Source organism: Tachypleus tridentatus, chromosome 10 (assembly GCF_004210375.1).
Source record: "Tachypleus tridentatus isolate NWPU-2018 chromosome 10, ASM421037v1, whole genome shotgun sequence".
In the NCBI taxonomy this organism is placed as follows: Eukaryota; Metazoa; Arthropoda; class Merostomata; order Xiphosura; family Limulidae; genus Tachypleus; species Tachypleus tridentatus.
The window spans coordinates 7574165-7601200 of NC_134834.1; the positions used below are offsets into that span (position 1 = coordinate 7574165).

General features: G+C 33.0%; 1 protein-coding gene across 6 annotated transcripts in view; it reads left to right on the forward strand.

The window, feature by feature from the left end:
- The window catches only part of Swt1 (Swt1 RNA endoribonuclease), a 45455-nt gene extending 23854 nt beyond the window's left edge, over nucleotides 1-21601 (forward strand). For 4 of the 6 annotated variants that reach the window (XM_076459987.1, XM_076459990.1, XM_076459986.1 and 1 more), the window contains exons 10-20: nucleotides 8340-8483; nucleotides 9259-9308; nucleotides 11160-11257; nucleotides 11399-11461; nucleotides 13277-13365; nucleotides 13585-13747; nucleotides 16872-16961; nucleotides 17585-17725; nucleotides 19581-19680; nucleotides 19930-20000; nucleotides 20477-21601. In XM_076459987.1, coding sequence (XP_076316102.1) covers nucleotides 8340-8483; nucleotides 9259-9308; nucleotides 11160-11257; nucleotides 11399-11461; nucleotides 13277-13365; nucleotides 13585-13747; nucleotides 16872-16961; nucleotides 17585-17725; nucleotides 19581-19680; nucleotides 19930-20000; nucleotides 20477-20585 — 1118 coding nt within the window. In that variant the 3' untranslated portion in view covers nucleotides 20586-21601. The remainder of the gene's footprint in view (nucleotides 1-8339; nucleotides 8484-9258; nucleotides 9309-11159; nucleotides 11258-11398; nucleotides 11462-13276; nucleotides 13366-13584; nucleotides 13748-16871; nucleotides 16962-17584; nucleotides 17726-19580; nucleotides 19681-19929; nucleotides 20001-20476) is intronic. The other 2 variants (XM_076459989.1, XM_076459988.1) reach the window with 2 other exon arrangements.
- Nucleotides 21602-27036: the final 5435 nt, after the last annotated feature.

The window sequence follows — 27036 nt, forward strand, 5'->3', positions numbered from 1 at the left end:
GGTTTCTGCAGGAACATTGTATAGAACTGTATTTAGAATGTTTGAAAACAGATGAAGTTTCTATATGAACATTGTATAGAACTGTATTTAGAATGTTTGAAAACAGATGAAGTTTCTATATGAACATTGTATAGAACTGTATTTAGAATGTTTGAAAACAGATGAAGTTTCTATATGAACATTGTATAGAACTGTATTTAGAATGTTTGAAAACAGATGAAGTTTCTATATGAACATTGTATAGAACTGTATTTAGAATGTTTGAAAACAGATGAAGTTTCTATATGAACATTGTATAGAACTGTATTTAGAATGTTTGAAAACAGATGAAGTTTCTATATGAACATTGTATAGAACTGTATTTAGAATGTTTGAAAACAGATGAAGTTTCTATATGAACATTGTATAGAACTGTATTTAGAATGTTTGAAAACAGATGAGGTTTCTACAGGAACATTGTATAGAAGTGTATTTAGAATGTTTGAAAACAGATGAAGTTTCTATATGAACATTGTATAGAACTGTATTTAGAATGTTTGAAAACAGATGAAGTTTCTATATGAACATTGTATAGAACTGTATTTAGAATGTTTGAAAACAGATGAAGTTTCTATATGAACATTGTATAGAACTGTATTTAGAATGTTTGAAAACAGATGAAGTTTCTATATGAACATTGTATAGAAGTGTATTTAGAATGTTTGAAAACAGATGAGGTTTCTACAGGAACATTGTATAGAACTGTATTTAGAATGTTTGAAAACAGATGAAGTTTCTATATGAACATTGTATAGAAGTGTATTTAGAATGTTTGAAAACAGATGAGGTTTCTACAGGAACATTGTATAGAACTGTATTTAGAATGTTTGAAAACAGATGAAGTTTCTATATGAACATTGTATAGAAGTGTATTTGGAATGTTTGAAAACAGATGAAGTTTCTATATGAACATTGTATAGAACTGTATTTAGAATGTTTGAAAACAGATGAAGTTTCTATATGAACATTGTATAGAAGTGTATTTAGAATGTTTGAAAACAGATGAGGTTTCTACAGGAACATTGTATAGAACTGTATTTAGAATGTTTGAAAACAGATGAGGTTTCTACAGGAACATTGTATAGAAGTGTATTTAGAATGTTTGAAAGCAGATGAGGTTTCTGCAGGAACATTGTATAGAACTGTATTAAGAATGTTTGAAAACAGATGAAGTTTCTATATGAACATTGTATAGAACTGTATTTAGAATGTTTGAAAACAGATGAAGTTTCTATATGAACATTGTATAGAAGTGTATTTAGAATGTTTGAAAACAGATGAGGTTTCTACAGGAACATTGTATAGAACTGTATTTAGAATGTTTGAAAACAGATGAAGTTTCTATATGAACATTGTATAGAAGTGTATTTAGAATGTTTGAAAACAGATGAGGTTTCTACAGGAACATTGTATAGAACTGTATTTAGAATGTTTGAAAACAGATGAAGTTTCTATATGAACATTGTATAGAAGTGTATTTGGAATGTTTGAAAACAGATGAAGTTTCTATATGAAAATTGTATAGAACTGTATTTAGAATGTTTGAAAACAGATGAAGTTTCTATATGAACATTGTATAGAACTGTATTTGGAATGTTTGAAAACAGATGAAGTTTCTACAGGAACATTGTATAGAACTGTATTTAGAATGTTTGAAAACAGATGAAGTTTCTATAGGAACATTGTATAGAACTCTTTAGAATGTTTGAAAACAGATGAAATTTCTATATGAACATTGTATAGAACTGTATTTAGAATGTTTGAAAACAGATGAAGTTTCTATATGAACATTGTATAGAACTGTATTTAGAATGTTTGAAAACAGATGAAGTTTCTATATGAACATTGTATAGAACTGTATTTAGAATGTTTGAAAACAGATGAAGTTTCTATATGAACATTGTATAGAAGTGTATTTAGAATGTTTGAAAACAGATGAGGTTTCTACAGGAACATTGTATAGAACTGTATTTAGAATGTTTGAAAACAGATGAGGTTTCTTCAGGAACATTGTATAGAAGTGTATTTAGAATGTTTGAAAACAGATGAAGTTTCTATATGAACATTGTATAGAAGTGTATTTAGAATGTTTGAAAACAGATGAGGTTTCTACAGGAACATTGTATAGAACTGTATTTAGAATGTTTGAAAACAGATGAGGTTTCTTCAGGAACATTGTATAGAAGTGTATTTAGAATGTTTGAAAACAGATGAAGTTTCTATATGAACATTGTATAGAAGTGTATTTAGAATGTTTGAAAACAGATGATGTTTCTATAGGAACATTGTATAGAACTGTATTTGGAATGTTTGAAAACAGATGAAGTTTCTATATGAACATTATATAGAACTGTATTTAGAATGTTTGAAAACAGATGAAGTTTCTATAGGAACATTGTATAGAACTGTATTTAGAATGTTTGAAAACAGATGAGGTTTCTTCAGGAACATTGTATAGAACTGTATTTAGAATGTTTGAAAACAGATGAAGTTTCTATATGAACATTGTATAGAAGTGTATTTAGAATGTTTGAAAACAGATGAAGTTTCTATAGGAACATTGTATAGAAGTGTATTTAGAATGTTTGAAAACAGATGAAGTTTCTATATGAACATTGTATAGAACTGTATTTAGAATCTTTGAAAACAGATGAGGTTTCTACAGGAACATTGTATAGAACTGTATTTAGAATGTTTGAAAACAGATGAGGTTTCTACAGGAACATTGTATAGAACTGTATTTAGAATGTTTGAAAACAGATGAGGTTTCTATATGAACATTGTATAGAACTGTATTTAGAATGTTTGAAAACAGATGAAGTTTCTATATGAACATTGTATAGAAGTGTATTTAGAATGTTTGAAAACAGATGAGGTTTCTGCAGGAACATTGTATAGAACTGTATTTAGAATGTTTGAAAACAGATGAAGTTTCTATATGAACATTGTATAGAACTGTATTTAGAATGTTTGAAAACAGATGAAGTTTCTATATGAACATTGTATAGAACTGTATTTAGAATGTTTGAAAACAGATGAAGTTTCTATATGAACATTGTATAGAACTGTATTTAGAATGTTTGAAAACAGATGAAGTTTCTATATGAACATTGTATAGAACTGTATTTAGAATGTTTGAAAACAGATGAAGTTTCTATATGAACATTGTATAGAACTGTATTTAGAATGTTTGAAAACAGATGAAGTTTCTATATGAACATTGTATAGAACTGTATTTAGAATGTTTGAAAACAGATGAAGTTTCTATATGAACATTGTATAGAACTGTATTTAGAATGTTTGAAAACAGATGAAGTTTCTATATGAACATTGTATAGAACTGTATTTAGAATGTTTGAAAACAGATGAGGTTTCTACAGGAACATTGTATAGAAGTGTATTTAGAATGTTTGAAAACAGATGAAGTTTCTATATGAACATTGTATAGAACTGTATTTAGAATGTTTGAAAACAGATGAAGTTTCTATATGAACATTGTATAGAACTGTATTTAGAATGTTTGAAAACAGATGAAGTTTCTATATGAACATTGTATAGAACTGTATTTAGAATGTTTGAAAACAGATGAAGTTTCTATATGAACATTGTATAGAAGTGTATTTAGAATGTTTGAAAACAGATGAGGTTTCTACAGGAACATTGTATAGAACTGTATTTAGAATGTTTGAAAACAGATGAAGTTTCTATATGAACATTGTATAGAAGTGTATTTAGAATGTTTGAAAACAGATGAGGTTTCTACAGGAACATTGTATAGAACTGTATTTAGAATGTTTGAAAACAGATGAAGTTTCTATATGAACATTGTATAGAAGTGTATTTGGAATGTTTGAAAACAGATGAAGTTTCTATATGAACATTGTATAGAACTGTATTTAGAATGTTTGAAAACAGATGAAGTTTCTATATGAACATTGTATAGAAGTGTATTTAGAATGTTTGAAAACAGATGAGGTTTCTACAGGAACATTGTATAGAACTGTATTTAGAATGTTTGAAAACAGATGAGGTTTCTTCAGGAACATTGTATAGAAGTGTATTTAGAATGTTTGAAAACAGATGAAGTTTCTATATGAACATTGTATAGAACTGTATTTAGAATGTTTGAAAACAGATGAAGTTTCTATATGAACATTGTATAGAAGTGTATTTAGAATGTTTGAAAGCAGATGAGGTTTCTGCAGGAACATTGTATAGAACTGTATTAAGAATGTTTGAAAACAGATGAAGTTTCTATATGAACATTGTATAGAACTGTATTTAGAATGTTTGAAAACAGATGAAGTTTCTATATGAACATTGTATAGAAGTGTATTTAGAATGTTTGAAAACAGATGAGGTTTCTACAGGAACATTGTATAGAACTGTATTTAGAATGTTTGAAAACAGATGAAGTTTCTATATGAACATTGTATAGAAGTGTATTTAGAATGTTTGAAAACAGATGAGGTTTCTACAGGAACATTGTATAGAACTGTATTTAGAATGTTTGAAAACAGATGAGGTTTCTACAGGAACATTGTATAGAACTGTATTTAGAATGTTTGAAAACAGATGAAGTTTCTATATGAACATTGTATAGAAGTGTATTTGGAATGTTTGAAAACAGATGAAGTTTCTATATGAAAATTGTATAGAACTGTATTTAGAATGTTTGAAAACAGATGAAGTTTCTATATGAACATTGTATAGAACTGTATTTGGAATGTTTGAAAACAGATGAAGTTTCTACAGGAACATTGTATAGAACTGTATTTAGAATGTTTGAAAACAGATGAAGTTTCTATAGGAACATTGTATAGAACTCTTTAGAATGTTTGAAAACAGATGAAATTTCTATATGAACATTGTATAGAACTGTATTTAGAATGTTTGAAAACAGATGAAGTTTCTATATGAACATTGTATAGAACTGTATTTAGAATGTTTGAAAACAGATGAAGTTTCTATATGAACATTGTATAGAACTGTATTTAGAATGTTTGAAAACAGATGAAGTTTCTATATGAACATTGTATAGAAGTGTATTTAGAATGTTTGAAAACAGATGAGGTTTCTACAGGAACATTGTATAGAACTGTATTTAGAATGTTTGAAAACAGATGAGGTTTCTTCAGGAACATTGTATAGAAGTGTATTTAGAATGTTTGAAAACAGATGAAGTTTCTATATGAACATTGTATAGAAGTGTATTTAGAATGTTTGAAAACAGATGATGTTTCTATAGGAACATTGTATAGAACTGTATTTGGAATGTTTGAAAACAGATGAAGTTTCTATATGAACATTATATAGAACTGTATTTAGAATGTTTGAAAACAGATGAAGTTTCTATAGGAACATTGTATAGAACTGTATTTAGAATGTTTGAAAACAGATGAGGTTTCTTCAGGAACATTGTATAGAACTGTATTTAGAATGTTTGAAAACAGATGAAGTTTCTATATGAACATTGTATAGAAGTGTATTTAGAATGTTTGAAAACAGATGAAGTTTCTATAGGAACATTGTATAGAAGTGTATTTAGAATGTTTGAAAACAGATGAAGTTTCTGTAGGAACATTGTATAGAACTGTATTTAGAATGTTTGAAAACAGATGAAGTTTCTATATGAACATTGTATAGAACTGTATTTAGAATGTTTGAAAACAGATGAAGTTTCTATATGAACATTGTATAGAACTGTATTTAGAATGTTTGAAAACAGATGAGGTTTCTACAGGAACATTGTATAGAACTGTATTTAGAATGTTTGAAAACAGATGAGGTTTCTTCAGGAACATTGTATAGAACTGTATTTAGAATGTTTGAAAACAGATGAAGTTTCTATATGAACATTGTATAGAAGTGTATTTAGAATGTTTGAAAACAGATGAAGTTTCTATAGGAACATTGTATAGAAGTGTATTTAGAATGTTTGAAAACAGATGAAGTTTCTGTAGGAACATTGTATAGAACTGTATTTAGAATGTTTGAAAACAGATGAAGTTTCTATATGAACATTGTATAGAACTGTATTTAGAATGTTTGAAAACAGATGAAGTTTCTATATGAACATTGTATAGAACTGTATTTAGAATGTTTGAAAACAGATGAAGTTTCTATATGAACATTGTATAGAACTGTATTTAGAATGTTTGAAAACAGATGAAGTTTCTATAGGAACATTGTATAGAAGTGTATTTAGAATGTTTGAAAACAGATGAAGTTTCTATATGAACATTGTATAGAACTGTATTTAGAATGTTTGAAAACAGATGAGGTTTCTACAGGAACATTGTGTAGAACTGTATTTGAAATGTTTGAAAACAGATGAAGTTTCTATATGAACATTGTATAGAACTGTATTTAGAATGTTTGAAAACAGATGAAGTTTCTATATGAACATTGTGTAGAACTGTATTTGAAATGTTTGAATACAGATGAGGTTTATTTCAAAACATGAAGTTTGTCTTTAGCCATCTTGTCAGATATACGTACATTTTTAGCATGACTTAATTTACAGTAGCTTTCTACTGAGTATGCAGTGTTGTATGTGACATTAGCTGTATGTCTCTGATGTATATTTGTGGTGATTATATAACATTTTGTCATATAAAAGAATGGTTTTATAAATTCATGAAGTGTTCTATATTATATAGGGCAGTATGTAACATGATTATTTAGAATGTGTGTTTTAAGAAATTATTCACTAATGTTTTGAGCTTTTGTTACAAGTATTCCCTTTATCTTGCAGTGAACATTTCAGAACAAAACGTAAGAGGTTTAGCTACAAATCTTCATGAAATGAAAGTTTTCTTGTTTAATGATTAAAATACAAAAGTGGCTGTCCAAAATCTGTTTTAGTGATTAAAATACAAAAGTGGCTGTCTGAAATCTGTTTAAGTGATTAAAATACAAAAGTGGCTGTCCAAAATCTGTCAGGCTTTAGTACTTTGTTTGTATGAATTGAACATGTTTTTAAAATACAAAAGTGGCTGTCCAAAATCTGTTTAAGTGATTAAAATACAAAAGTGGCTGTCCAAAATCTGTTTTAGTGATTAAAATACAAAAGTGGCTGTCCGAAATCTGTTTAAGTGATTAAAATACAAAAGTGGCTGTCCGAAATCTGTTTAAGTGATTAAAATACAAAAGTGGCTGTCCAAAATCTGTCAGGCTTTAGTACTTTGTTTGTATGAATTGAACATGTTTTTAAAATACAAAAGTGGCTGTCCAAAATCTGTCAGGCTTTAGTACTTTGTTTGTATGAATTGAACATGTTTTTAAAATACAAAAGTGGCTGTCCAAAATCTGTCAGGCTTTAGTACTTTGTTTGTATGAATTGAACATGTTTTTAAAATACAAAAGTGGCTGTCCAAAATCTGTCAGGCTTTAGTACATTGAACTTTGTTTGTATGAATTGAACATCTTTTTAAAATACAAAAGTGGCTGTCCAAAATCTGTTTAAGTGATTAAAATACAAAAGTGGCTGTCCAAAATCTGTTTTAGTGATTAAAATACAAAAGTGGCTGTCTGAAATCTGTTTAAGTGATTAAAATACAAAAGTGGCTGTCCAAAATCTGTCAGGCTTTAGTACTTTGTTTGTATGAATTGAACATGTTTTTAAAATACAAAAGTTGCTGTCCAAAATCTGTCAGGCTTTAGTACTTTGTTTGTATGAATTGAACATGTTTTTAAATACAAAAGTGGCTATCCAAAATCTGTCAGGCTTTAGTACATTGAACTTTGTTTGTATGAATTGAACATCTTTTTAAAATACAAAAGTGGCTGTCCAAAATCTGTTTAAGTGATTAAAATACAAAAGTGGCTGTCCAAAATCTGTTTTAGTGATTAAAATACAAAAGTGGCTGTCCAAAATCTGTTTTAGTGATTAAAATACAAAAGTGGCTGTCCGAAATCTGTTTAAGTGATTAAAATACAAAAGTGGCTGTCCGAAATCTGTTTAAGTGTTTAAAATACAAAAGTGGCTGTCCAAAATCTGTCAGGCTTTAGTACTTTGTTTGTATGAATTGAACATGTTTTTAAAATACAAAAGTGGCTGTCCAAAATCTGTCAGGCTTTAGTACTTTGTTTGTATGAATTGAACATGTTTTTAAAATACAAAAGTGGCTATCCAAAATCTGTCAGGCTTTAGTACATTGAACTTTGTTTGTATGAATTGAACATCTTTTTCCGATGCGGTAGGAAGGTTTTAAAGTTATGATTGTTTTTATTTAAATTTCTTTATAGTCTAATAATAGAATTTGTGTAAATAACAACTTTTATAACTGTTTCTTCAGTTTCTGAAAACCAGGTGGTGCTTCTCTCAAACGATAAAAACCTCTTAAACAAAGCATTAATCAATAACATTGAGGCTCATTCTCGAGAGTCATTTGAAAAGATTTTCAGAGTGGACTTCTCGGACTCTAAAGTTATCGGAAGAAGTAAGTAACTTGTAAACAATTCTGTTTTCTTTCTGTCTTCCTGTGTATTAAAATATTCAGAGTTCCTTTATAGAATGGACAGCAAATGCCTGTTTTGGAGACACAAGTTCAGAGGATGACCTGAATACAAAAGGCAGAAGACTTTTGAAACATCGGCCTCTACCCTTGTGTCTCCACAATGGACAGTTGCCGTCCATTCTACAAGGTTTCATCATGAATACTCTGCCTAAACAATCTATCAAATAATTCAGAGTTTCGATGACTATTGAGGATAGTACACTATTATTGCTGAAATTCAGAGATGAACAGAGATAAACGTAAACCAAGTAATGCCACCAAACAACCCTCTTTGCTTAGCTCATTTCTAATAGAAAATTAAAATTGTTCATTAACTGCCCACTTTAGGTGTTTTTGGTCTGGAGGTCATATTATTATAAATTAACTGTTCATTTTACATTATAAAACTTCTAATGATTTCACTGTGTTGTATCTGTTATAGCTTAAAAATTTCAATAATTTGATCATGGGTTACGATGGCATATATTCTAAATCTGATGCCTCCTGGTGGTGAACACAAGCAATACTCCATACCATATGTGTATGGTAGACCAATGTCCATTTATGTCCAATAATTTAACATTTATATATCCTAGATCTTTTCTGTATAATCTGTGATTTGTTTCAGTGTTTTTGTAAAACATAGTGTAACAGGTGTGTACCAGTTGTGGTATTTCTGTAATATTTTAACTGTACATGTATTTTTACTATTTTGCAGATAAAGAAACTTGTCTGACTACAGAAGAAGTTTCAGACACTCTGAAACAGGTTTGTTTATGAAATACAAATTTCACTAAAACTTGTTTGTTATTTTCTGTCCATGCAAGAACATATAATTATATAGATCTGATAGCAGTAGATATTTTACATTGAAACATTAAACTTACCAGAAGACTTTTGTGAGTTTCTTTTTATGGGAGTAACTGTGGAAGAAGAACTGGAGATACAAAGTGTAAACTATATCTGGTTGGTAGCTTACGAAAACTGTGTCAAGTGTGTTTTTATTGTGGACTGGGTTGTGTGTGAAGTGTGTTTTTGTTGTGGACTGGGTTGTGTGTGAAGCATGTTTTTGTTGTGGACTGGGTTGTGTGTGAAGCGTGTTTTTGTTGTGGACTGGGTTGTGTGTGAGGTGTGTTTTTGTTGTGGACTGGGTTGTGTGTGAAGCGTGTTTTTGTTGTGGCCAAGGTTGTGTGTGAAGCGTGTTTTTGTTGTGGCCAAGGTTGTGTGTGAAGCGTGTTTTTGTTGTGGACTGGGTTGTGTGTGAAGCGTGTTTTTGTTGTGGCCAAGGTTGTGTGTGAAGCGTGTTTTTGTTGTGGACTGGGTTGTGTGTGAAGCGTGTTTTTGTTGTGGACTGGGTTGTGTGTGAAGCGTGTTTTTGTTGTGGCCAAGGTTGTGTGTGAAGCGTGTTTTTTGTTGTGGATGAAGCGTGTTTTATTGGGTTGTGTGTGAAGCGTGTTTTATTGTGGACTGGTTGTGTGTACCGTGTTTTTATTTGTGCAAGGTTGTGTGTTTTTTTTTTTGGCCAAGGTTGTGTGTGAAGCGTGTTTTTGTTGTGGCCAAGGTTGTGTGTTAGGCGTGTTTTTGTTGTGGCCAAGGTTGTGTGTTAGGCGTGTTTTTGTTGTGGACTGGGTTGTGTGTGAAGCGTGTTTTTGTTGTGGCCAAGGTTGTGTGTGAAGCGTGTTTTTGTTGTGGCCAAGGTTGTGTGTGAAGCGTGTTTTTGTTGTGGCCAAGGTTGTGTGTGAAGCGTGTTTTTGTTGTGGCCAAGGTTGTGTGTGAAGCGTGTTTTTGTTGTGGCCAAGGTTGTGTGTGAAGCGTGTTTTTGTTGTGGACTGGGTTGTGTGTGAAGCGTGTTTTTGTTGTGGACTGGGTTGTGTGTGAAGCGTGTTTTTGTTGTGGCCAAGGTTGTGTGTGAAGCGTGTTTTTGTTGTGGACTGGGTTGTGTGTGAGGCGTGTTTTTGTTGTGGACTGGGTTGTGTGTGAAGCGTGTTTTTGTTGTGGACTGGGTTGTGTGTGAGGCGTGTTTTTGTTGTGGACTGGGTTGTGTGTGAAGCGTGTTTTTGTTGTGGACTGGGTTGTGTGTGAAGCGTGTTTTTGTTGTGGACTGGGTTGTGTGTGAAGAGTGTTTTTGTTGTGGACTGGGTTGTGTGTGAAGAGTGTTTTTGTTGTGGCCAAGGTTGTGTGTGAAGAGTGTTTTTGTTGTGGCCAAGGTTGTGTGTGAAGAGTGTTTTTGTTGTAGCCAAGGTTGTGTGTGAAGAGTGTTTTGTTGTACAAGGTGTGTGTGAAGCGTGTTTTTGTTGTGGCCAAGGTTGTGTGTGAAGCGTGTTTTTGTTGTGGCCAAGGTTGTGTGTGAAGAGTGTTTTTGTTGTGGCCAAGGTTGTGTGTGAAGCGTGTTTTTGTTGTGGCCAAGGTTGTGTGTGAAGCGTGTTTTTGTGTGGCCAAGGTTGTGTCAAGTGTGTTTTTGTGTGGCCAAGGTTGTGTCAAGTGTGTTTTTGTTGTGGCCAAGGTTGTGTCAAGTGTGTTTTTGTTGTGGCCAAGGTTGTGTGTGAAGCGTGTTTTTGTTGTGGACTAGGTTGTGTGTTTTTATTGTTCTCTTTATAAAATACACTAATCATCTATTAGAATGTAGACAAGATGGTGTGTGAAGCAAAGCAACTCTTGAAGCAGATTTTAACACCAGTTTTAGTGACAGAAATGAAGGAAGCATATGAAGACTTGTGGTAAGTGTCAGATTAGTTTTTACAACAGTGACAACAGGATTGTTTTAATAACCATATTAACTGTTGTGTTGTTTCACATATTTTTTGAAGTCTATTGAACTCTTTGTTAAAACTGTTTGATTAATAAGATGTTTTTTTTAAGGAAAAGATCGTACTTTATCGTCCACCGTGGTCATTAATTCAGGTTTTGCAGTGCTTTAAGAAGTACGTATTTTATGTTCTTTTCATATTTACATACAGAACAGCTGCTTTTCCAGAATGTAACTAATTAATAATCAGTAAAAGAAAAAAAATATACAGACCTACACTAAAACCAAAGATTTCATGTTATGAAGACAAAGTGAAAATAGGTTACATTAACAAAAAGTTAGATGAGTGTTACTAGCATCCGTTCACTACACTGGTTGTTTTACTTCTGTACTGTACAAAGTTCTCTGTTTTTGGTATTAAGAAAGGTAAACCTATATAACAGGTATAGCTCCAAATGTACTAAGTGTATAGCTCTGAATGTACTGAGTTTGTGAAATTTGACAAGGTTTTATGAAACATTACACGACCTTCACTGAGAACTGTTAGTTACTGATGAATTTATGGTTTATTTGCACATAGCCTCTTTGAACTTCCTAAATGGTTTTCATAGTAAACCTTTATCTGTTATTTTCACTTTTCACAGCTACTTTAATATGTTCTTTGAACTGTCTTATTACTGTGGTAAACAGTAAGTTAGTGAGTGGACTAAAAAGGGTGGGTTTTATTATGTCTGAGTACACTTCTCGAGGATTAATGGAGAAATTACTTCTGTCCTTTAAGATTTCTAACCTAATAAGTTTTTATTACTTCTGGTAGAAACCAGATGACACGTGTTTCTTGAAAGGCAGGGGGTATACAAGGAAAGTGTGTGTAGATTCAACAAACTAATGTCACTTCAATAAAGGTTTAAACATATATTGTCATTATTTATAGTACAAGTTGTTGAACAGTGTGAAGTACACATAAAGGAAAATAAATAAATTACTTGTGACTCCAAAAGTCACTTGTTCATTATAAGCTGTGTCCAGCTGATTCATAGTGGTGATAAATCAATTGAACTTTTGAAAGTTATAATGTGCATTTTGACCACCACCTGTATCCATGGTGATTAATAATTAAGTTTTAAATTATTAACTTCATGACATAAAAGATTTATCAGCCTTGTTAGTTCAAACAGAACCTTTCCAATAAACATTTCTTGATGAAATCAGGCTGATGTTTCAAATAATATGAAATTTAATGTGTATAGTCAGTATGGCTGGTGCAGGGGCGTAGATTTTTTACACCCGATGGGGGGGGAGGACTTTTACAACCACTTATGTGAACTGTTCAATTTGCAAATTGGTAATCTCTGATTACGTGAACCTGAAAGCTGTAAACATGTAGTCACAGAGTAATCTTGTTACCACAATACTTGCATGTATACTTAAGCCTACTGACTGATACTTACGAACTATCGCTTAGGTCGAAAAGCTTAGAAGCACGCCTATATTAAAGATGTACATTTCGGCTACTGAAAAAGCCTACATCTAGGCCTAATTATGTAATTCGATTGGTAAGAACACGAGAATCACAAGAACAAACACATAATTTGTAGGCCTGTGATGTAATAAAACAATTCAACAGACCAAACTGTAGGGGGGGATGATTGTATGCACCATACCCCCACCTAAAATGAAGGGGGTAAACAACCAATCTTCTGTAACTTTACTACTAAATTCCAAGAAGAAATAAATACGATTTTGAAAACTATGTATAATAAAGAATGTACTTAAGGATAGCATCCTTTATAAAATTAATAGCCTTAGATCTTTGTAAATTTCTAGTAGATGAAGAATAGCTTTAATAAAGTGTACTGTTGTTAAACAAAAAATATACACTATGCTGAAAGACAGGTATGGTTTAAACATTGGAGCACAGACTTAATTTGAAATATCAAATCAGTTAACAAACTGGCGGGTCTAAGAGTATTTGTTATTTTATTTTCAGGCACTGGTTTGCTGTTTTTAACTTCAAATTCTCCCGAGAATTCAACACCCTCGTTAAAGATCTCCTGAGAGAACTAAAGGTTTCTGAATGTAATTCAGTTGTTATGTTTCTGTTTTTTTAGAACTAACAATAAAATCAGTACTTTTTTGTGACAATAAAAAATCTAAAAGTCACCATATGAGAAGAAGCAAGTTCTGTGGTTGTTTTGTTTTGAAAGTGAGTAAGAAAGTACCAATTAAATGCTTGTTTTAATTTTAACAGACGGAGAACAAGAGAAGTGTGTTGTATGTCTGTTTTATTTTTAACAGCATATATATGCGAGAAGAAGCAGGCTTTAGGATTCCTCAAATTGGCCGTTTCACTCAGTGTTCACATTCAACGGGTCTATGGCTCAGCAGCTGCAACTGTTGAGAGACTGGGAGAGCTACATGAACAGTGCCAGTTGTTCAGTGTGGAAGAGAAGTGTTCAAAGTATGTAGATACTCTTACATAATGTGCCAGTAGAGCAAGGTTCAAAGTATGTACATACTCTTACATAATGTGCCAGTAGAGCAAGGTTCAAAGTATGTACATACTCTTACATAATGTGCCAGTAGAGCAAGGTTCAAAGTATGTACATACTCTTACATAATGTGCCAGTAGAGCAAGGTTCAAAGTATGTACATACTCTTACATAATGTGCCAGTAGAGCAAGGTTCAAAGTATGTACATACTCTTACATAATGTGCCAGTAGAGCAAGGTTCATAGTATGTACATACTCTTACATAATGTGCCAGTAGAGCAAGGTTCATAGTATGTACATACTCTTACATAATGTGCCAGTAGAGCAAGGTTCAAAGTATGTACATACTCTTACATAATGTGCCAGTAGAGCAAGGTTCAAAGTATGTACATACTCTTACATAATGTGCCAGTAGAGCAAGGTTCAAAGTATGTACATACTCTTACATAATGTGCCAGTAGAGCAAGGTTCAAAGTATGTACATACTCTTACATAATGTGCCAGTAGAGCAAGGTTCAAAGTATGTACATACTCTTACATAATGTGCCAGTAGAGCAAGGTTCAAAGTATGTACATACTCTTACATAATGTGCCAGTAGAGCAAGGTTCATAGTATGTACATACTCTTACATAATGTGCCAGTAGAGCAAGGTTCATAGTATGTACATACTCTTACATAATGTGCCAGTAGAGCAAGGTTCAAAGTATGTACATACTCTTACATAATGTGCCAGTAGAGCAAGGTTCAAAGTATGTACATACTCTTACATAATGTGCCAGTAGAGCAAGGTTCAAAGTATGTACATACTCTTACATAATGTGCCAGTAGAGCAAGGTTCAAAGTATGTACATACTCTTACATAATGTGCCAGTAGAGCAAGGTTCAAAGTATGTACATACTCTTACATAATGTGCCAGTAGAGCAAGGTTCAAAGTATGGACATACTCTTACATAATGTGCCAGTAGAGCAAGGTTCAAAGTATGGACATACTCTTACATAATGTGCCAGTAGAGCAAGGTTCAAAGTATGTACATACTCTTACATAATGTGCCAGTAGAGCAAGGTTCAAAGTATGTACATACCTTACATAATGTGCCAGTAGAGCAAGGTTCAAAGTATGTACATACTCTTACATAATGTGCCAGTAGAGCAAGGTTCAAAGTATGTACATACTCTTACATAATGTGCCAGTAGAGCAAGGTTCATAGTATGTACATACTCTTACATAATGTGCCAGTAGAGCAAGGTTCATAGTATGTACATACTCTTACATAATGTGCCAGTAGAGCAAGGTTCAAAGTATGTACATACTCTTACATAATGTGCCAGTAGAGCAAGGTTCAAAGTATGTACATACTCTTACATAATGTGCCAGTAGAGCAAGGTTCAAAGTATGTACATACTCTTACATAATGTGCCAGTAGAGCAAGGTTCAAAGTATGTACATACTCTTACATAATGTGCCAGTAGAGCAAGGTTCAAAGTATGTACATACTCTTACATAATGTGCCAGTAGAGCAAGGTTCATAGTATGTACATACTCTTACATAATGTGCCAGTAGAGCAAGGTTCAAAGTATGTACATACTCTTACATAATGTGCCAGTAGAGCAAGGTTCAAAGTATGTACATACTCTTACATAATGTGCCAGTAGAGCAAGGTTCAAAGTATGTACATACTCTTACATAATGTGCCAGTAGAGCAAGGTTCAAAGTATGGACATACTCTTACATAATGTGCCAGTAGAGCAAGGTTCATAGTATGTACATACTCTTACATAATGTGCCAGTAGAGCAAGGTTCAAAGTATGTACATACTCTTACATAATGTGCCAGTAGAGCAAGGTTCAAAGTATGTACATACTCTTACATAATGTGCCAGTAGAGCAAGGTTCATAGTATGTACATACTCTTACATAATGTGCCAGTAGAGCAAAGGTAGAGAAATGTTACACTTGGGAGGATTTTAAAAAATATTTTAGTGAATATATCCTCACTAGTGTTAGAGTAAAAATGTATATTAACTGTTTACAGCGATATATTTCACGTGAAATAGATAACATAAAGAAGTAACAAAACTCGGGAATTTCACATTTATTTGGTCTTTAACACTCAGATATACTTAAATGTTGCAGTTAAAGCTAGTTGATTTAAGAGACTCAAATGTACTGGTTACACAATACTAAAATAACACGTTTGATTTTAGCTGATGCTATATGACTTTAGAGTATTTGTAAATCTCTTAATCTAGTGATTTGATTACTCAAAGAAATGATTCCTGATAATCCAGTATCATATTTTGTTTTATTCACCATCATTTCCTTAGTTGAACAAAAAAATGCAGACCAGCTAAGTAATTAATAAATATTTGTTCTAAAGTTCTTATCAATGCTATGTGTGTAGCTACCAGTTTAGTCACCAGGTTTAATTTAATTTCTTTAAGTTGCAGACTCAATGCTTTTTAACCACACCTTGTTTTTTAACATCTGAGGTGTTTTTGATTAGATATTATGACTTTATGTCAACAAACCACAGGAAGTACAAAAGTGACACTTGAAAGTAACCAAGCCTAAGGAACACAACCATATTATTGGTACTGACCTCTGCTTTACAGAACCAACCAGATTCTTTAAAATACATGGTGGTAGATTTTCCTTTCTAAAACAGTGCTAATACTTTCCTTTGTAGTAACGCCATGGAATCTAGATTAACAGTTTCTTGTCATTGCAATTTGGATAGCTGTATAAAGCATCATTATTTATGGTAATTGCTTAAGCTAATATTGAATGATGCTAAACATTCTTTAATTAAGATAATTTCATAAAATTTATTATATTTGTGCTAAAAAGTTAGCCACAAATAATAAATAACCTTCCACCATATGGTTATTTTGAAAACTTGAGCTAGAAACAGTTCAGATTGGCCTAACCAACATTTATGTATCTGCATGTCCTTTCATGTTATTGTTTTGCTGCTATAAGTCATTTGTTTAATTCAACTGACCAAAACTAAAAAGGTCCACTTTTTGGTGAAACTGGAGTAAAAATGTTAGACCAATAGCTTACTTGAATTTTTTTCCCTGTTTTTATAGCACACGGTTAAAAGAAACAAGTGTAGACATTCAACATAAACTAGTTATAGACATGTTCCAGTACGTGTGGCAAATTATTAACCATCTTAGGTAAGTAAAATGTTGCAAGAAGTATTTGTTTAAGAAAGGTCAGTTTTGTTTGGCAAGTTAGCAGATATGTGAGGTAAACGCCTCGTCTTTGTCAGAAGCGTCTTGGAGATGTTTGTGTAACCATCTGTATGGGCAATCTTTGACCAGTTTTGAGTGTACATTTTTCTAAAGAGAAGGAAATTTGATTGAAACAAGTGGGTGTTTAATCTTGCATCATATAGTTAACCCTAGTTTAATATAAAGTGGAGAATATCTTTGGTCTTGCAAAAATGTGGTCAGCTTATAGCAAATGGCTAAACACCATGTTTTGATACCTGTGGTTAATTATAGCAGATAGTCTGTTGTGTAGCATTGTATTTAAATACAAACAATTCAGAGCACAACTATTTGTAACACATTTTCTTTATTAGTTATATGATTTGTTATGTACGTATATGAACCAGAGCTAGTAGTGTTTTATAACAAAGATCTTATTAATCAGCAGTATAACAAATGTAACTGTTAATGTTATAGCCTTAGTTGTTTGTTCAGAATTGAGGTTAACTTTACAAACAGTGTAGTCTCTCATGACAAGAATTTATGTTGTTATTTTATTGGTATGTGTTACTTTACTCTGTCTGTAGTGGGATGTTGCTGGACAGTTTTGGTTTTTCACATGACCTACAGTACGCTTGTCCTCAGTCCCTGCCTAACCCACAAGAAGCTGTGAAATTTCTTCCCAAGTTCTTTCTAAAACTTAGAACTCTAGAGAAACACATGCAGAGGTACAGTGATAATATGTTTCAAATAAGTTGTGGAGACAGTAACCGTCTTTTGTTTTGATGTATTCTATTTGTTAAAGAACTATAACTCATGTAAACATAAATATTTGAAATTGAACTTTATTACTCATACCAGTTTCTTATGTGAGGAAATCTTAAGGTTCACATACAATCAGCAGTTTCCTGGTGACACAGATAAAAAACGTTTTCTGTGATGTTGGTATGTAAGATTATTGTAAAGCATGATTTGTTTTTATATGCTCCAAAAGGGTTAAAGAAGAATCGGATGTTTTGGACTGGTTTCCAAAAGTGCCCAGAAAATGAAATTAGGATTTGATCTTTTCTTGTCTTTGGTGAAGCAGTGGGGTAAATCCCCTCGTTGTATCAAATGGCTATAACTTTAGAAGTGTTTATATCTGCTTGATGCATTGTAAAGGATAATGAGATTTTTATCAGGCTTTAATTACTGGGTGCATTAAATGTTAGTAAATACGTATTTATTTTATCTGTTTGTATAAATCTTCTTTGTCATTTTTTACAAAGAAAGTTAAGTATCAGAACTTATTACGATCACATGCATGTATGTTTGTTCTACCTACCTTACAAAAATTAAAGTGCCTGATTTGTATGAAAACTGGTGTGCATACATAGGTCATAAGTATTAAAATTAACATTTGTGTTAACCATGGACAAATTAGCAAAAACTATAAAGAGTACAGTGGAACCCCTCTAAGTGGCCACCCCTTGAAAGCGTTCATTCAATCACAGTCCCTTTTTGTGTTTACATAATCCCTCATTATGTACAGTGGAACCCCTGTAATCAGGCCAGTTTGTCTCAGTCCAGAAGGAGAGGGGTTCCACTGTAGTCTGTAATTTATATTGTATACGTGAGAAACTTGGGCACGTTATTCTTATCCAACTGATCCATGTGCCTTGGACAGAGAAACTTTATTCTTATCCAACTGATCCATGTGCCACTTTGTGTGACAGAGAAACTTGGGCACGTTATTCTTATCCAACTGGTCCATGTGCCACTTTCTGTGACAGAGAAACTTGGGCACGTTATTCTTATCCAACTGGTCCATGTGCCACTTTCTGTGACAGAGAAACTTGGGCACGTTATTCTTATCCAACTGGTCCATGTGCCACTTTGTGTGACAGAGAAACTTGGGCACGTTATTCTTATCCAACTGGTCCATGTGCCACTTTCTGTGACAGAGAAACTTGGGCACGTTATTCTTATCCAACTGGCCCATGTGCCACTTTGTGACATCCAATCAAACAAGTTGAAACTCATTCTTCCATTTCGTGATACATTTAACTGTGGGAACGTTTGTGATGCTACAAAGGTAACATCAGTGCTTTAGTTTCAGGATTTCCTTGCATGAGTAACTGAATGGCACGCATCTTAAGTATATTAGTACCGAACTTTGTAAGGAAGTCTTTTCTGAAATGTTACAATCATGACTGCAACACTAACCCGTGTTTTGCTAGTTTTTATGAGTTAGTTCTGAAGACTTGTAATTATGTAAGTGGACAAAAACGAATTAAAGCTAATAATTCTCCATCTGTTTTTGAGACCCTTGGTTCTCTTAGTGTAATTTCTTTTAATGGTGAGTTATTTGGGTTGAGGCAATCGTTCTTGTCACCATCACAGTGAATGACTTTTTTGTGGTGAGAATACATTTATCTTCTTTGGTACCAAGTAATGGCTGTAGAAATGTGAGGACTAGTAAGACAATAATTGTATGGAAAGTGGTAACTATGAAGTATCAGCTTGGAGGTTGGCTAACAAAGTGTCACTTGTTTAACGGTTACTAAATATAGATCCATCTAACATAATTAATTTCATCTACAGTGTTATCCAGACCAGTTGTTCAGTCGACCCAGAGTACAAAGAATCGGTTTCTAAATTCTTCCACATTTTAATGAACTTTGTTGCTCAATTAGAAGTCCAGGTAAGTTTAACTATGTACATTGTCATTATTAATGTATTTGTCTTGTGTAACTCACATGTTTTACACTCAACCTTGTAACAAACTTGAGTGTATTATTTAGCTGTGATTGTTTGTAATGTTCACTGTTGAGTGTATTATTTGGCTGTGATTGTCTGTAATGTTCACTGCTAGGTGTACTATTTAGCTGTGATTGTCTGTAATGTTCATTGTTGAGTAATTAGGTTTTATATCTTTCCTTCTTCTCTTCAGTTGGATGTTCCTCCCACCAACCCCCCAACTTTAGAAATGCTTGAACTGTATTGTAGGAATGCCAGTAACAGGTATATAACTTTTTCTGTTTTCATATCTTCTCTAGCTTTGATTTTGAGAAGAAACTAATCAGACAAGAAACCAATTTTTATTGTATTTAAACTGTATCAGCAATTGCAGTGCTTTATTCCATTAATTTGAAACTGTAAGTAACTATCCAAGTAAAACCCTGTTAATGGACTAAACCCAGAATCAGGGATAATGTTAAAAAGTGATGTTTTTGTTGAGACAGGAATGAATTATTTTAACCTTCATACAAAACATATACGAGGAAGCTGTAATAAACCATGTAGTCACATCACTGTCTGGACACACCCTTGTTTTGGTCAAGGGAAAAATAAACCTCCTAATTTTGTGCCAATTTTCTCAGATGAAACTTTGCATCTAGATGTAACAATAAGAAAATATATTTTTGACAGTAAGCAGTTTCCTTGAAAGTATATTTTTGACACACAACTTTGTATATATTACTGTATATCCATTTCAGGGAATGCCTGACAAATGGATACCATCAACTTGTACACTTTTATGATCTGATCCACCAGTGTATGATGAACATCAAAGGGACACCAGACACCGATGTTCTCACCAAGTGACCACACTCCATCCTCTGTAAATATTGTATATAACAGATGGACATAAAACTGAATGTTTAACTTAAAACGTCTATTAAAGGTCACATTATAAGTGGGACATCTACACTAGGAATGAAATTTGTTTTCATGATTTGTTGGATTCTAAAGAATATTTTTATATGCATACTGTATATGTATCATATTACTGTCTAGTACTTAGTTATCCTAATGTTTTATAGTTCTAAAAACCACATTTCAGGTTATTTATATCTAATATGGTCATTATTTACTTTGACTAGCGTTTCATTTCCACCCAATTAAAGAGAAGAGTAAACCTAGAGTTAAATCTATCTACGGTTAAAAGTTTAAACAGTGCATTGATTATTAAATAAAAAGATATGTCAGAGAGTTACATCAAAATAGTTTTGCAGTTTCAAGAACTGGGGAAATGATTTGTTTTCAAAGATGCAAGTGTTAACAGCATCTTTGTCATTAAAGATTGGATACTTTAGAATCACTGAAATGTTGTACTTGTTACAGTTCTATCTCCATTGTTCATAAGTAAAGTTACAATAAAACTATTAATTATCACAATGTTTTAATTACTGGGAAATACATAGATGATGTTAATTCTATATCATCATAACACTGTGTAAATAGTGTAGCTAATGGACTTCGTGACTAGTCAGAGGGAAAAACCAGGTCTTGTTAGAATCATGACAGTTGTGAAAACACATATTATTAACCTGCTGGTGTTCAATTTACACTAGAGTCAAGATTTTAGGATGTATTTCATGAAAGGTGGTTGGCTACACGTACTGATCAAGGAACAAAATTATTTTTGAATTTCAGAATGTGGGAACAGTTACAAAATTTCCAACAAATGGCTTGTGGATCTGTAATGCTTCGATAATAAGAAATTATGTGATGAAGTTTTGCCAGTGGTGTCATTTTTTTAATGTACTGTTTTAGTTACGTAAAGTTGACATGACATATATTATAATTTACTTACAAAAAAATAAAATTTTGTTCCATAATGGTATGGCTGCTATTTTTCAATTAATCAACTTCTGTTTAAATGTATGTGAAATTTAATATTCAACAAGATGAATCCACTTATAGAATATTTAAATTACTTACTGCATGAACACATTTCAGCACAGTGAATACTGTTTCTCTCATTACCTGTATCTACAGAATTCTGGTAAATAGCAATCGTAAACATAGGATTTTGTCCAGTGTGTGTGTTGGTCACTGAACATTTAAGTTATGGAGAAACAGTGATGCACCACCTATCGATCATGCAATAATACCCTGAGTTCACTTTATAAATAACTGTGAACAGCATTCCAAACAATTACATTTTTGTACATTTCGTGTATCATACAGACTCACTCCCTCTCTCCTCCTGTACCTGTAAAGTGATTATGGAAACAAAGGCCTTACAAGCTTGTACCACATCTGTACTGTGCACAAGATTTAGTGTTAGTTGTATGGTCATTATAAACTTAGTTAAATTAAAATATCAAAGTAGCATTAACTGGTGTCGTAGGGAACCTAAAGAGTGAGCTACTGTATGCAGATGAATTGTAAAACTTATCTTAGAATCTAAGCTAGATGAGATTTATAATTATAAGTTACACATGTATTCATGTTTTAACACTGTCCTAAAATATTACATTATTAATATTTTTCTTATATTGGTTTCAAATTTATTTTGTTGAAATTACAGTTTGCTTATTGTGAGAACTGGTGCTAGGATGTTTTATATTTCATAAATGGAACAAAGTTTATAAAAATATTTTCTTTTATCAGGTACTTTAATAAGTTAACAGTAGAAAGAGAAAACAATTACTACATTCACTAACTTCACATTTAATAAACATTTTAAATACTAGGTGGCAGCACATTTTATACCTATATGGTAATAATGGATAACTTTTCAACAAACCAGTTAAAAATCCATAGTACAGTGCAGTATATCTAGCACAGTATGATAGAAACAAATATATTCTTCATAACGTTTGGTAAATTTCATTACATTTATTAAAATGCAACTCATTTTTACTTTGTCTTTCATCTAAATAGTTATAACAGTTTTAGGGAGCATCGTGTACAAGTCATCTTTACTGACTATATGTCATAACTTTACTAATTACTTAGAGTGCTCTAAATTAATTGTTTCAAGCTATATTCAGAACTGCAACAGTTTTGTTATATCACACCTTACACAAGCTCGCCTGAAAGTCTGAAGATTATACTAAATCTTGGCTTCTTTGTTTTACATTTAATTAGAGGTTAAATGCTAATGAATTATGTAACTTTCCAGAGTGCTGTGTCTAACCACATTAATGAGAAAGTTGAGGATCTTACTTTTTGGTGTGTTCATGCAAGACTTTTACTCATTACAAACAGTTTAAAGTAAAATATTTTCTGATTCAAACTATCCAGGACCTATCAAGCATTGCATGAAAGAAAGATAGTATATGTTATGGGAACAGTAGGAACATTACAATAAATTGTGAGATGGTGTACCTCTTGAGAGCAGGACAACTTTCAAGTGTTCTTCATGGAAAGTGTCACTACTGATCTGTCATGAACTAATTCTGTCGAATCCAGTGAAGGTAATGGATGTCAATGCTAGCTAAGAATAAATATGTTACATTACTGACTACCTAAATATCACTTCTAAATGTTGGAGTCATTTAGGTAGCCAATCATTCTACTGTATCCAATCACACATAACATCTCTTGTACAATACTAACACTTAGACATTCCATACAGAAGGTCAGTGATAACTTGTTATTCCTAACAGAAAGCCAGTGAAACTACTAAGGTGTCATTCTTAGGAGACTCAGCAAGACTGCTTCATTACTTCTACAGAGAGAGAAATCACTTCCACTGATCTGAAAAACAAACAGTGAGTGATGAATTAATTCCACCAGGAGAGATGTCTTTCAAGCTCCTCGGTTGAGGGTTGGGTTCCATGAAGAAGATGAGAAAAAAAAATTGCTCTTAGGAGAACAGAAAGTTTGAAATGTGGTAACAAGCAAATAGAATCTTCAAGGTTTCAAGACAGTGGTTTAAAATGTAACAAGGTCCTCACATTACCAGAAGACAAGATTCAAAACAAGTAAAAAGCTAGGTGTGATACTAGTGGTGGTTAATGTGTAAAGCAATGAAGCTATCTGTGCCAAACAATTTGTAAAATACAAGATAAATAAAGTATAAGCAGGTAAAATATTTAAATAGCATTAAAAAGGTCAACGACCCATAAAAATTAAAAAAGCAAGTTGAACAGTGTCACCATCTCCAATGGCACTGTCCAACTTCAGGGATAAACCCATGGAAAAAACACATCTAAAATTGTTTGGTTTGGTGTTTTATGGCACAAAGAAATTAGCCTATCTGCCCCCCATGTCTAAAATAGTGCCATCACTCTTCAAGTCATAACAACAGTAAATTGTGGGCTATTGTAACTTGAGTGTTGCAAAGGCTACATATTGGTGGATCACTACCAGATTTAAAAGAATAAAACTGACCAATGTGTAGCCGAGTTAGAATGACTTCCTGCTTCTGTTCCTTATAGAAATAAGATGGACAAAGATCACTAGAAGGTTTGATCTGGAAAAGTTTGTTATCACTTTGCTAACTTCAAGTTGACCACCACCTGAAACAAAGTTGAGCCTTCAAAAGAGGGCCGTAGTCCATACATAGAATAGGCATGGCCATAACGGCACAAGAGCCAAAGGACTTAGCCGCAACATCAGCAGACTTGTTACCACAAATACTAATGTAGCCAAGTATCCAGAGAAAAATGGAAACAGAAGATAACAAAACATGGGCTAGTTGTTTCTGAAGATCCTTGAGGACAGGACAAGAACTAACATGAAGCAATTCCAGGGCCAGTAGAGAGGAGTCCGTGTACCAGGATGTGGAAGTCTGAAGAAAGATATAGCTAATACGTTTACTTACAAATACCAAGAGATACAAAAAAGTTGTTAGTTTTTGCTTCAAACATTTATCAGAAGTCAGAGACATTACATGAGAATATACAATATACCAGCAGTATGTAACACTCAGGTTACATATATTTGTTTGTTTCAGGACAAAGCTGTATTGAATTGCCTGCTATGTTTACTCTGAGGAATCAAACTATGGATTTTAGTATTTTAAGTCTGGAAACTTACCATTGTCCCACAAGAGGACAGCTGAATAAATGCCTGATGGAATATCCAAAATGAACCTACAACACAAGTATTCACATTTTTTATCATCCTAAACTTTTTGTTCAGTTGTTTGGCATTTATAGGAACAAAGGCTACATACATCAAACAACTGGTAAGTCAAGTTAAAATGAAACAATGTTCAAAATTCAAATAAAAAATGTAAAGAAAATAAAAAAACACTGGTTCACAAGTAAGTTGGACAGTGTCACCAACTTTTGTTTTGTGAATATGCTTTAAATAATGGTCCATATATTCATTGAAGGTAAATATACAGATTGAAAGTTTGTGCCTAGTTAATGTTAAAAATCACCAAAGACTCTGATGAACAGTGGCATAAATTTAAAAGACAGATAGGAAAAGTGATGAAACTTTGTAGAATGGATGACAACTGCCTGTTGTGGAAAGGACGACATTATGAAAGTCTTCCCCCTTTTGTCTACAGATCATCCACAACAGACCGTTGTCGTCCATTCTACAAAGTTTCATCATGAATACTCTGCCTAACCAATCTGTCAAAGATAGGAAAAGGTGTAAAACTATGAGCACTATTATACAAATGTTAAGTATACTCTATTACAATGATTATATATTCTCACCCTGCTGGTCCATTTATTCTCCGACAATAGCCCTGCAGTACAGTTTCCATTGCAAAAGGCTCTCTCGTGAGGTTGTCATGTCCAATGTATGCCTCTCTTCCCTGCTTACTTTCCATAAGCCATTTAGTGTATGAGGATGATTTCTCAGTACCCATTTCAACCGTCTGAAGCCACAAAAGTCTACAGGCACTACATCTGACAAATATTCTGGTGTGTCCTCAATGTGAAATAGGATAAGTATCCATTTTATTCTCCAACTGCATGAAATGATTCTTGAACAGATATATAATGGAAGCAGCATCATTAATACACAACTTATCAGTCAACGCATCTCCTTCCTTCAAAGAGTCAGTGGTATAAACAAAGGTTGTACCCCTCACACCATTACGTTCATATACAAAGTATACATTAGACCCCTGATCAAGTATGGGTGCATGCTACTCTGTAATATGCCCAACTCTCTCTTTAAAATATTACAAGCATTACAATACACAGCGATCAGGACTGCCTTCTGTTTGCCATGCTACACTCCCCATTGTTACCAAGATAAAATATACGACATACCACCTATTAAAACACATTTACTTTAACTAGCCACTAAATTTTATAAAAAGCAGTAAACCGTAACTCACAGCCCAGTTTACCGATCTATCAGCTACCCCCTCCTCTTGGCACATGCACATTAAACCCATTAATTCACCCTATCCTATTTACTAATGTCTTCTATCCCAATTTAGTATCGATTATTATGTCTAATTATCTTTTTTGTTCACAGCTCAGGCACTAACCAGATATATTTTTCTGGTTACTGAAAGTGGGTGTTTCTGGGGATACTACCATTTTCCACCCACAACTACATTACCAGGCATGAGGATTTACAGATCTCTACCCTTGTGTTGTTGCTTTTTTATTTTTTGAGGTCAGTGTTTAACCTCTCACAGACCACCAACGGACCTTTGCCATCAGATTACAGCATAATCTCATTAACTTTACATCTTGTCAGTTTAGCCATTAATCACTAATTCACCAGCCCAGTTAAATTTAACTCCACGAGTAGGGCAAAGAGAAGATCTCTTCTGAGAGCTCTCGACTGCTTTGCATCTCTTCTTGAGATGTTAAATTGGAATATCTGCCACGATTTGTAGTTGAGTTCAGTACACAATGTGTGTCACTCTTCTAGATACAGATCTTTCTGAATTGGGTACTACTGTCCATGGCTTCTACCACTGAACTTTGTCTTTGTGGATCCTCATCTACTACAAGAAGCTACCAACACTTTACTTATCACACCAACATTCCTATGTTACCCAATGTCATAAAGTACAATAGTTATCTCAGATTTTAAACCATAATCTGGACAGAGCTTTAGGATTTTGGTGTATGAATAATTTGTGTCTGAGAGGCTAGTTACACAGCATTCCAACAATTGAACATTTTTGGTGGTGTCTCACTATCTACATATTATCAGCTAAACAGTGTCAAACTATTTCTCATACACTCCTTTCAGCATGGCTGTGATTTCAATATGGTTGGCTGATTTGCATACTCAAAAATTTTCAATGTACTGAACATTTTATAAAACACATGTGGGAAAACAACACAAGAAACTCATTAATTTGTCAACAAACCACAGGTCAAGAGCATAC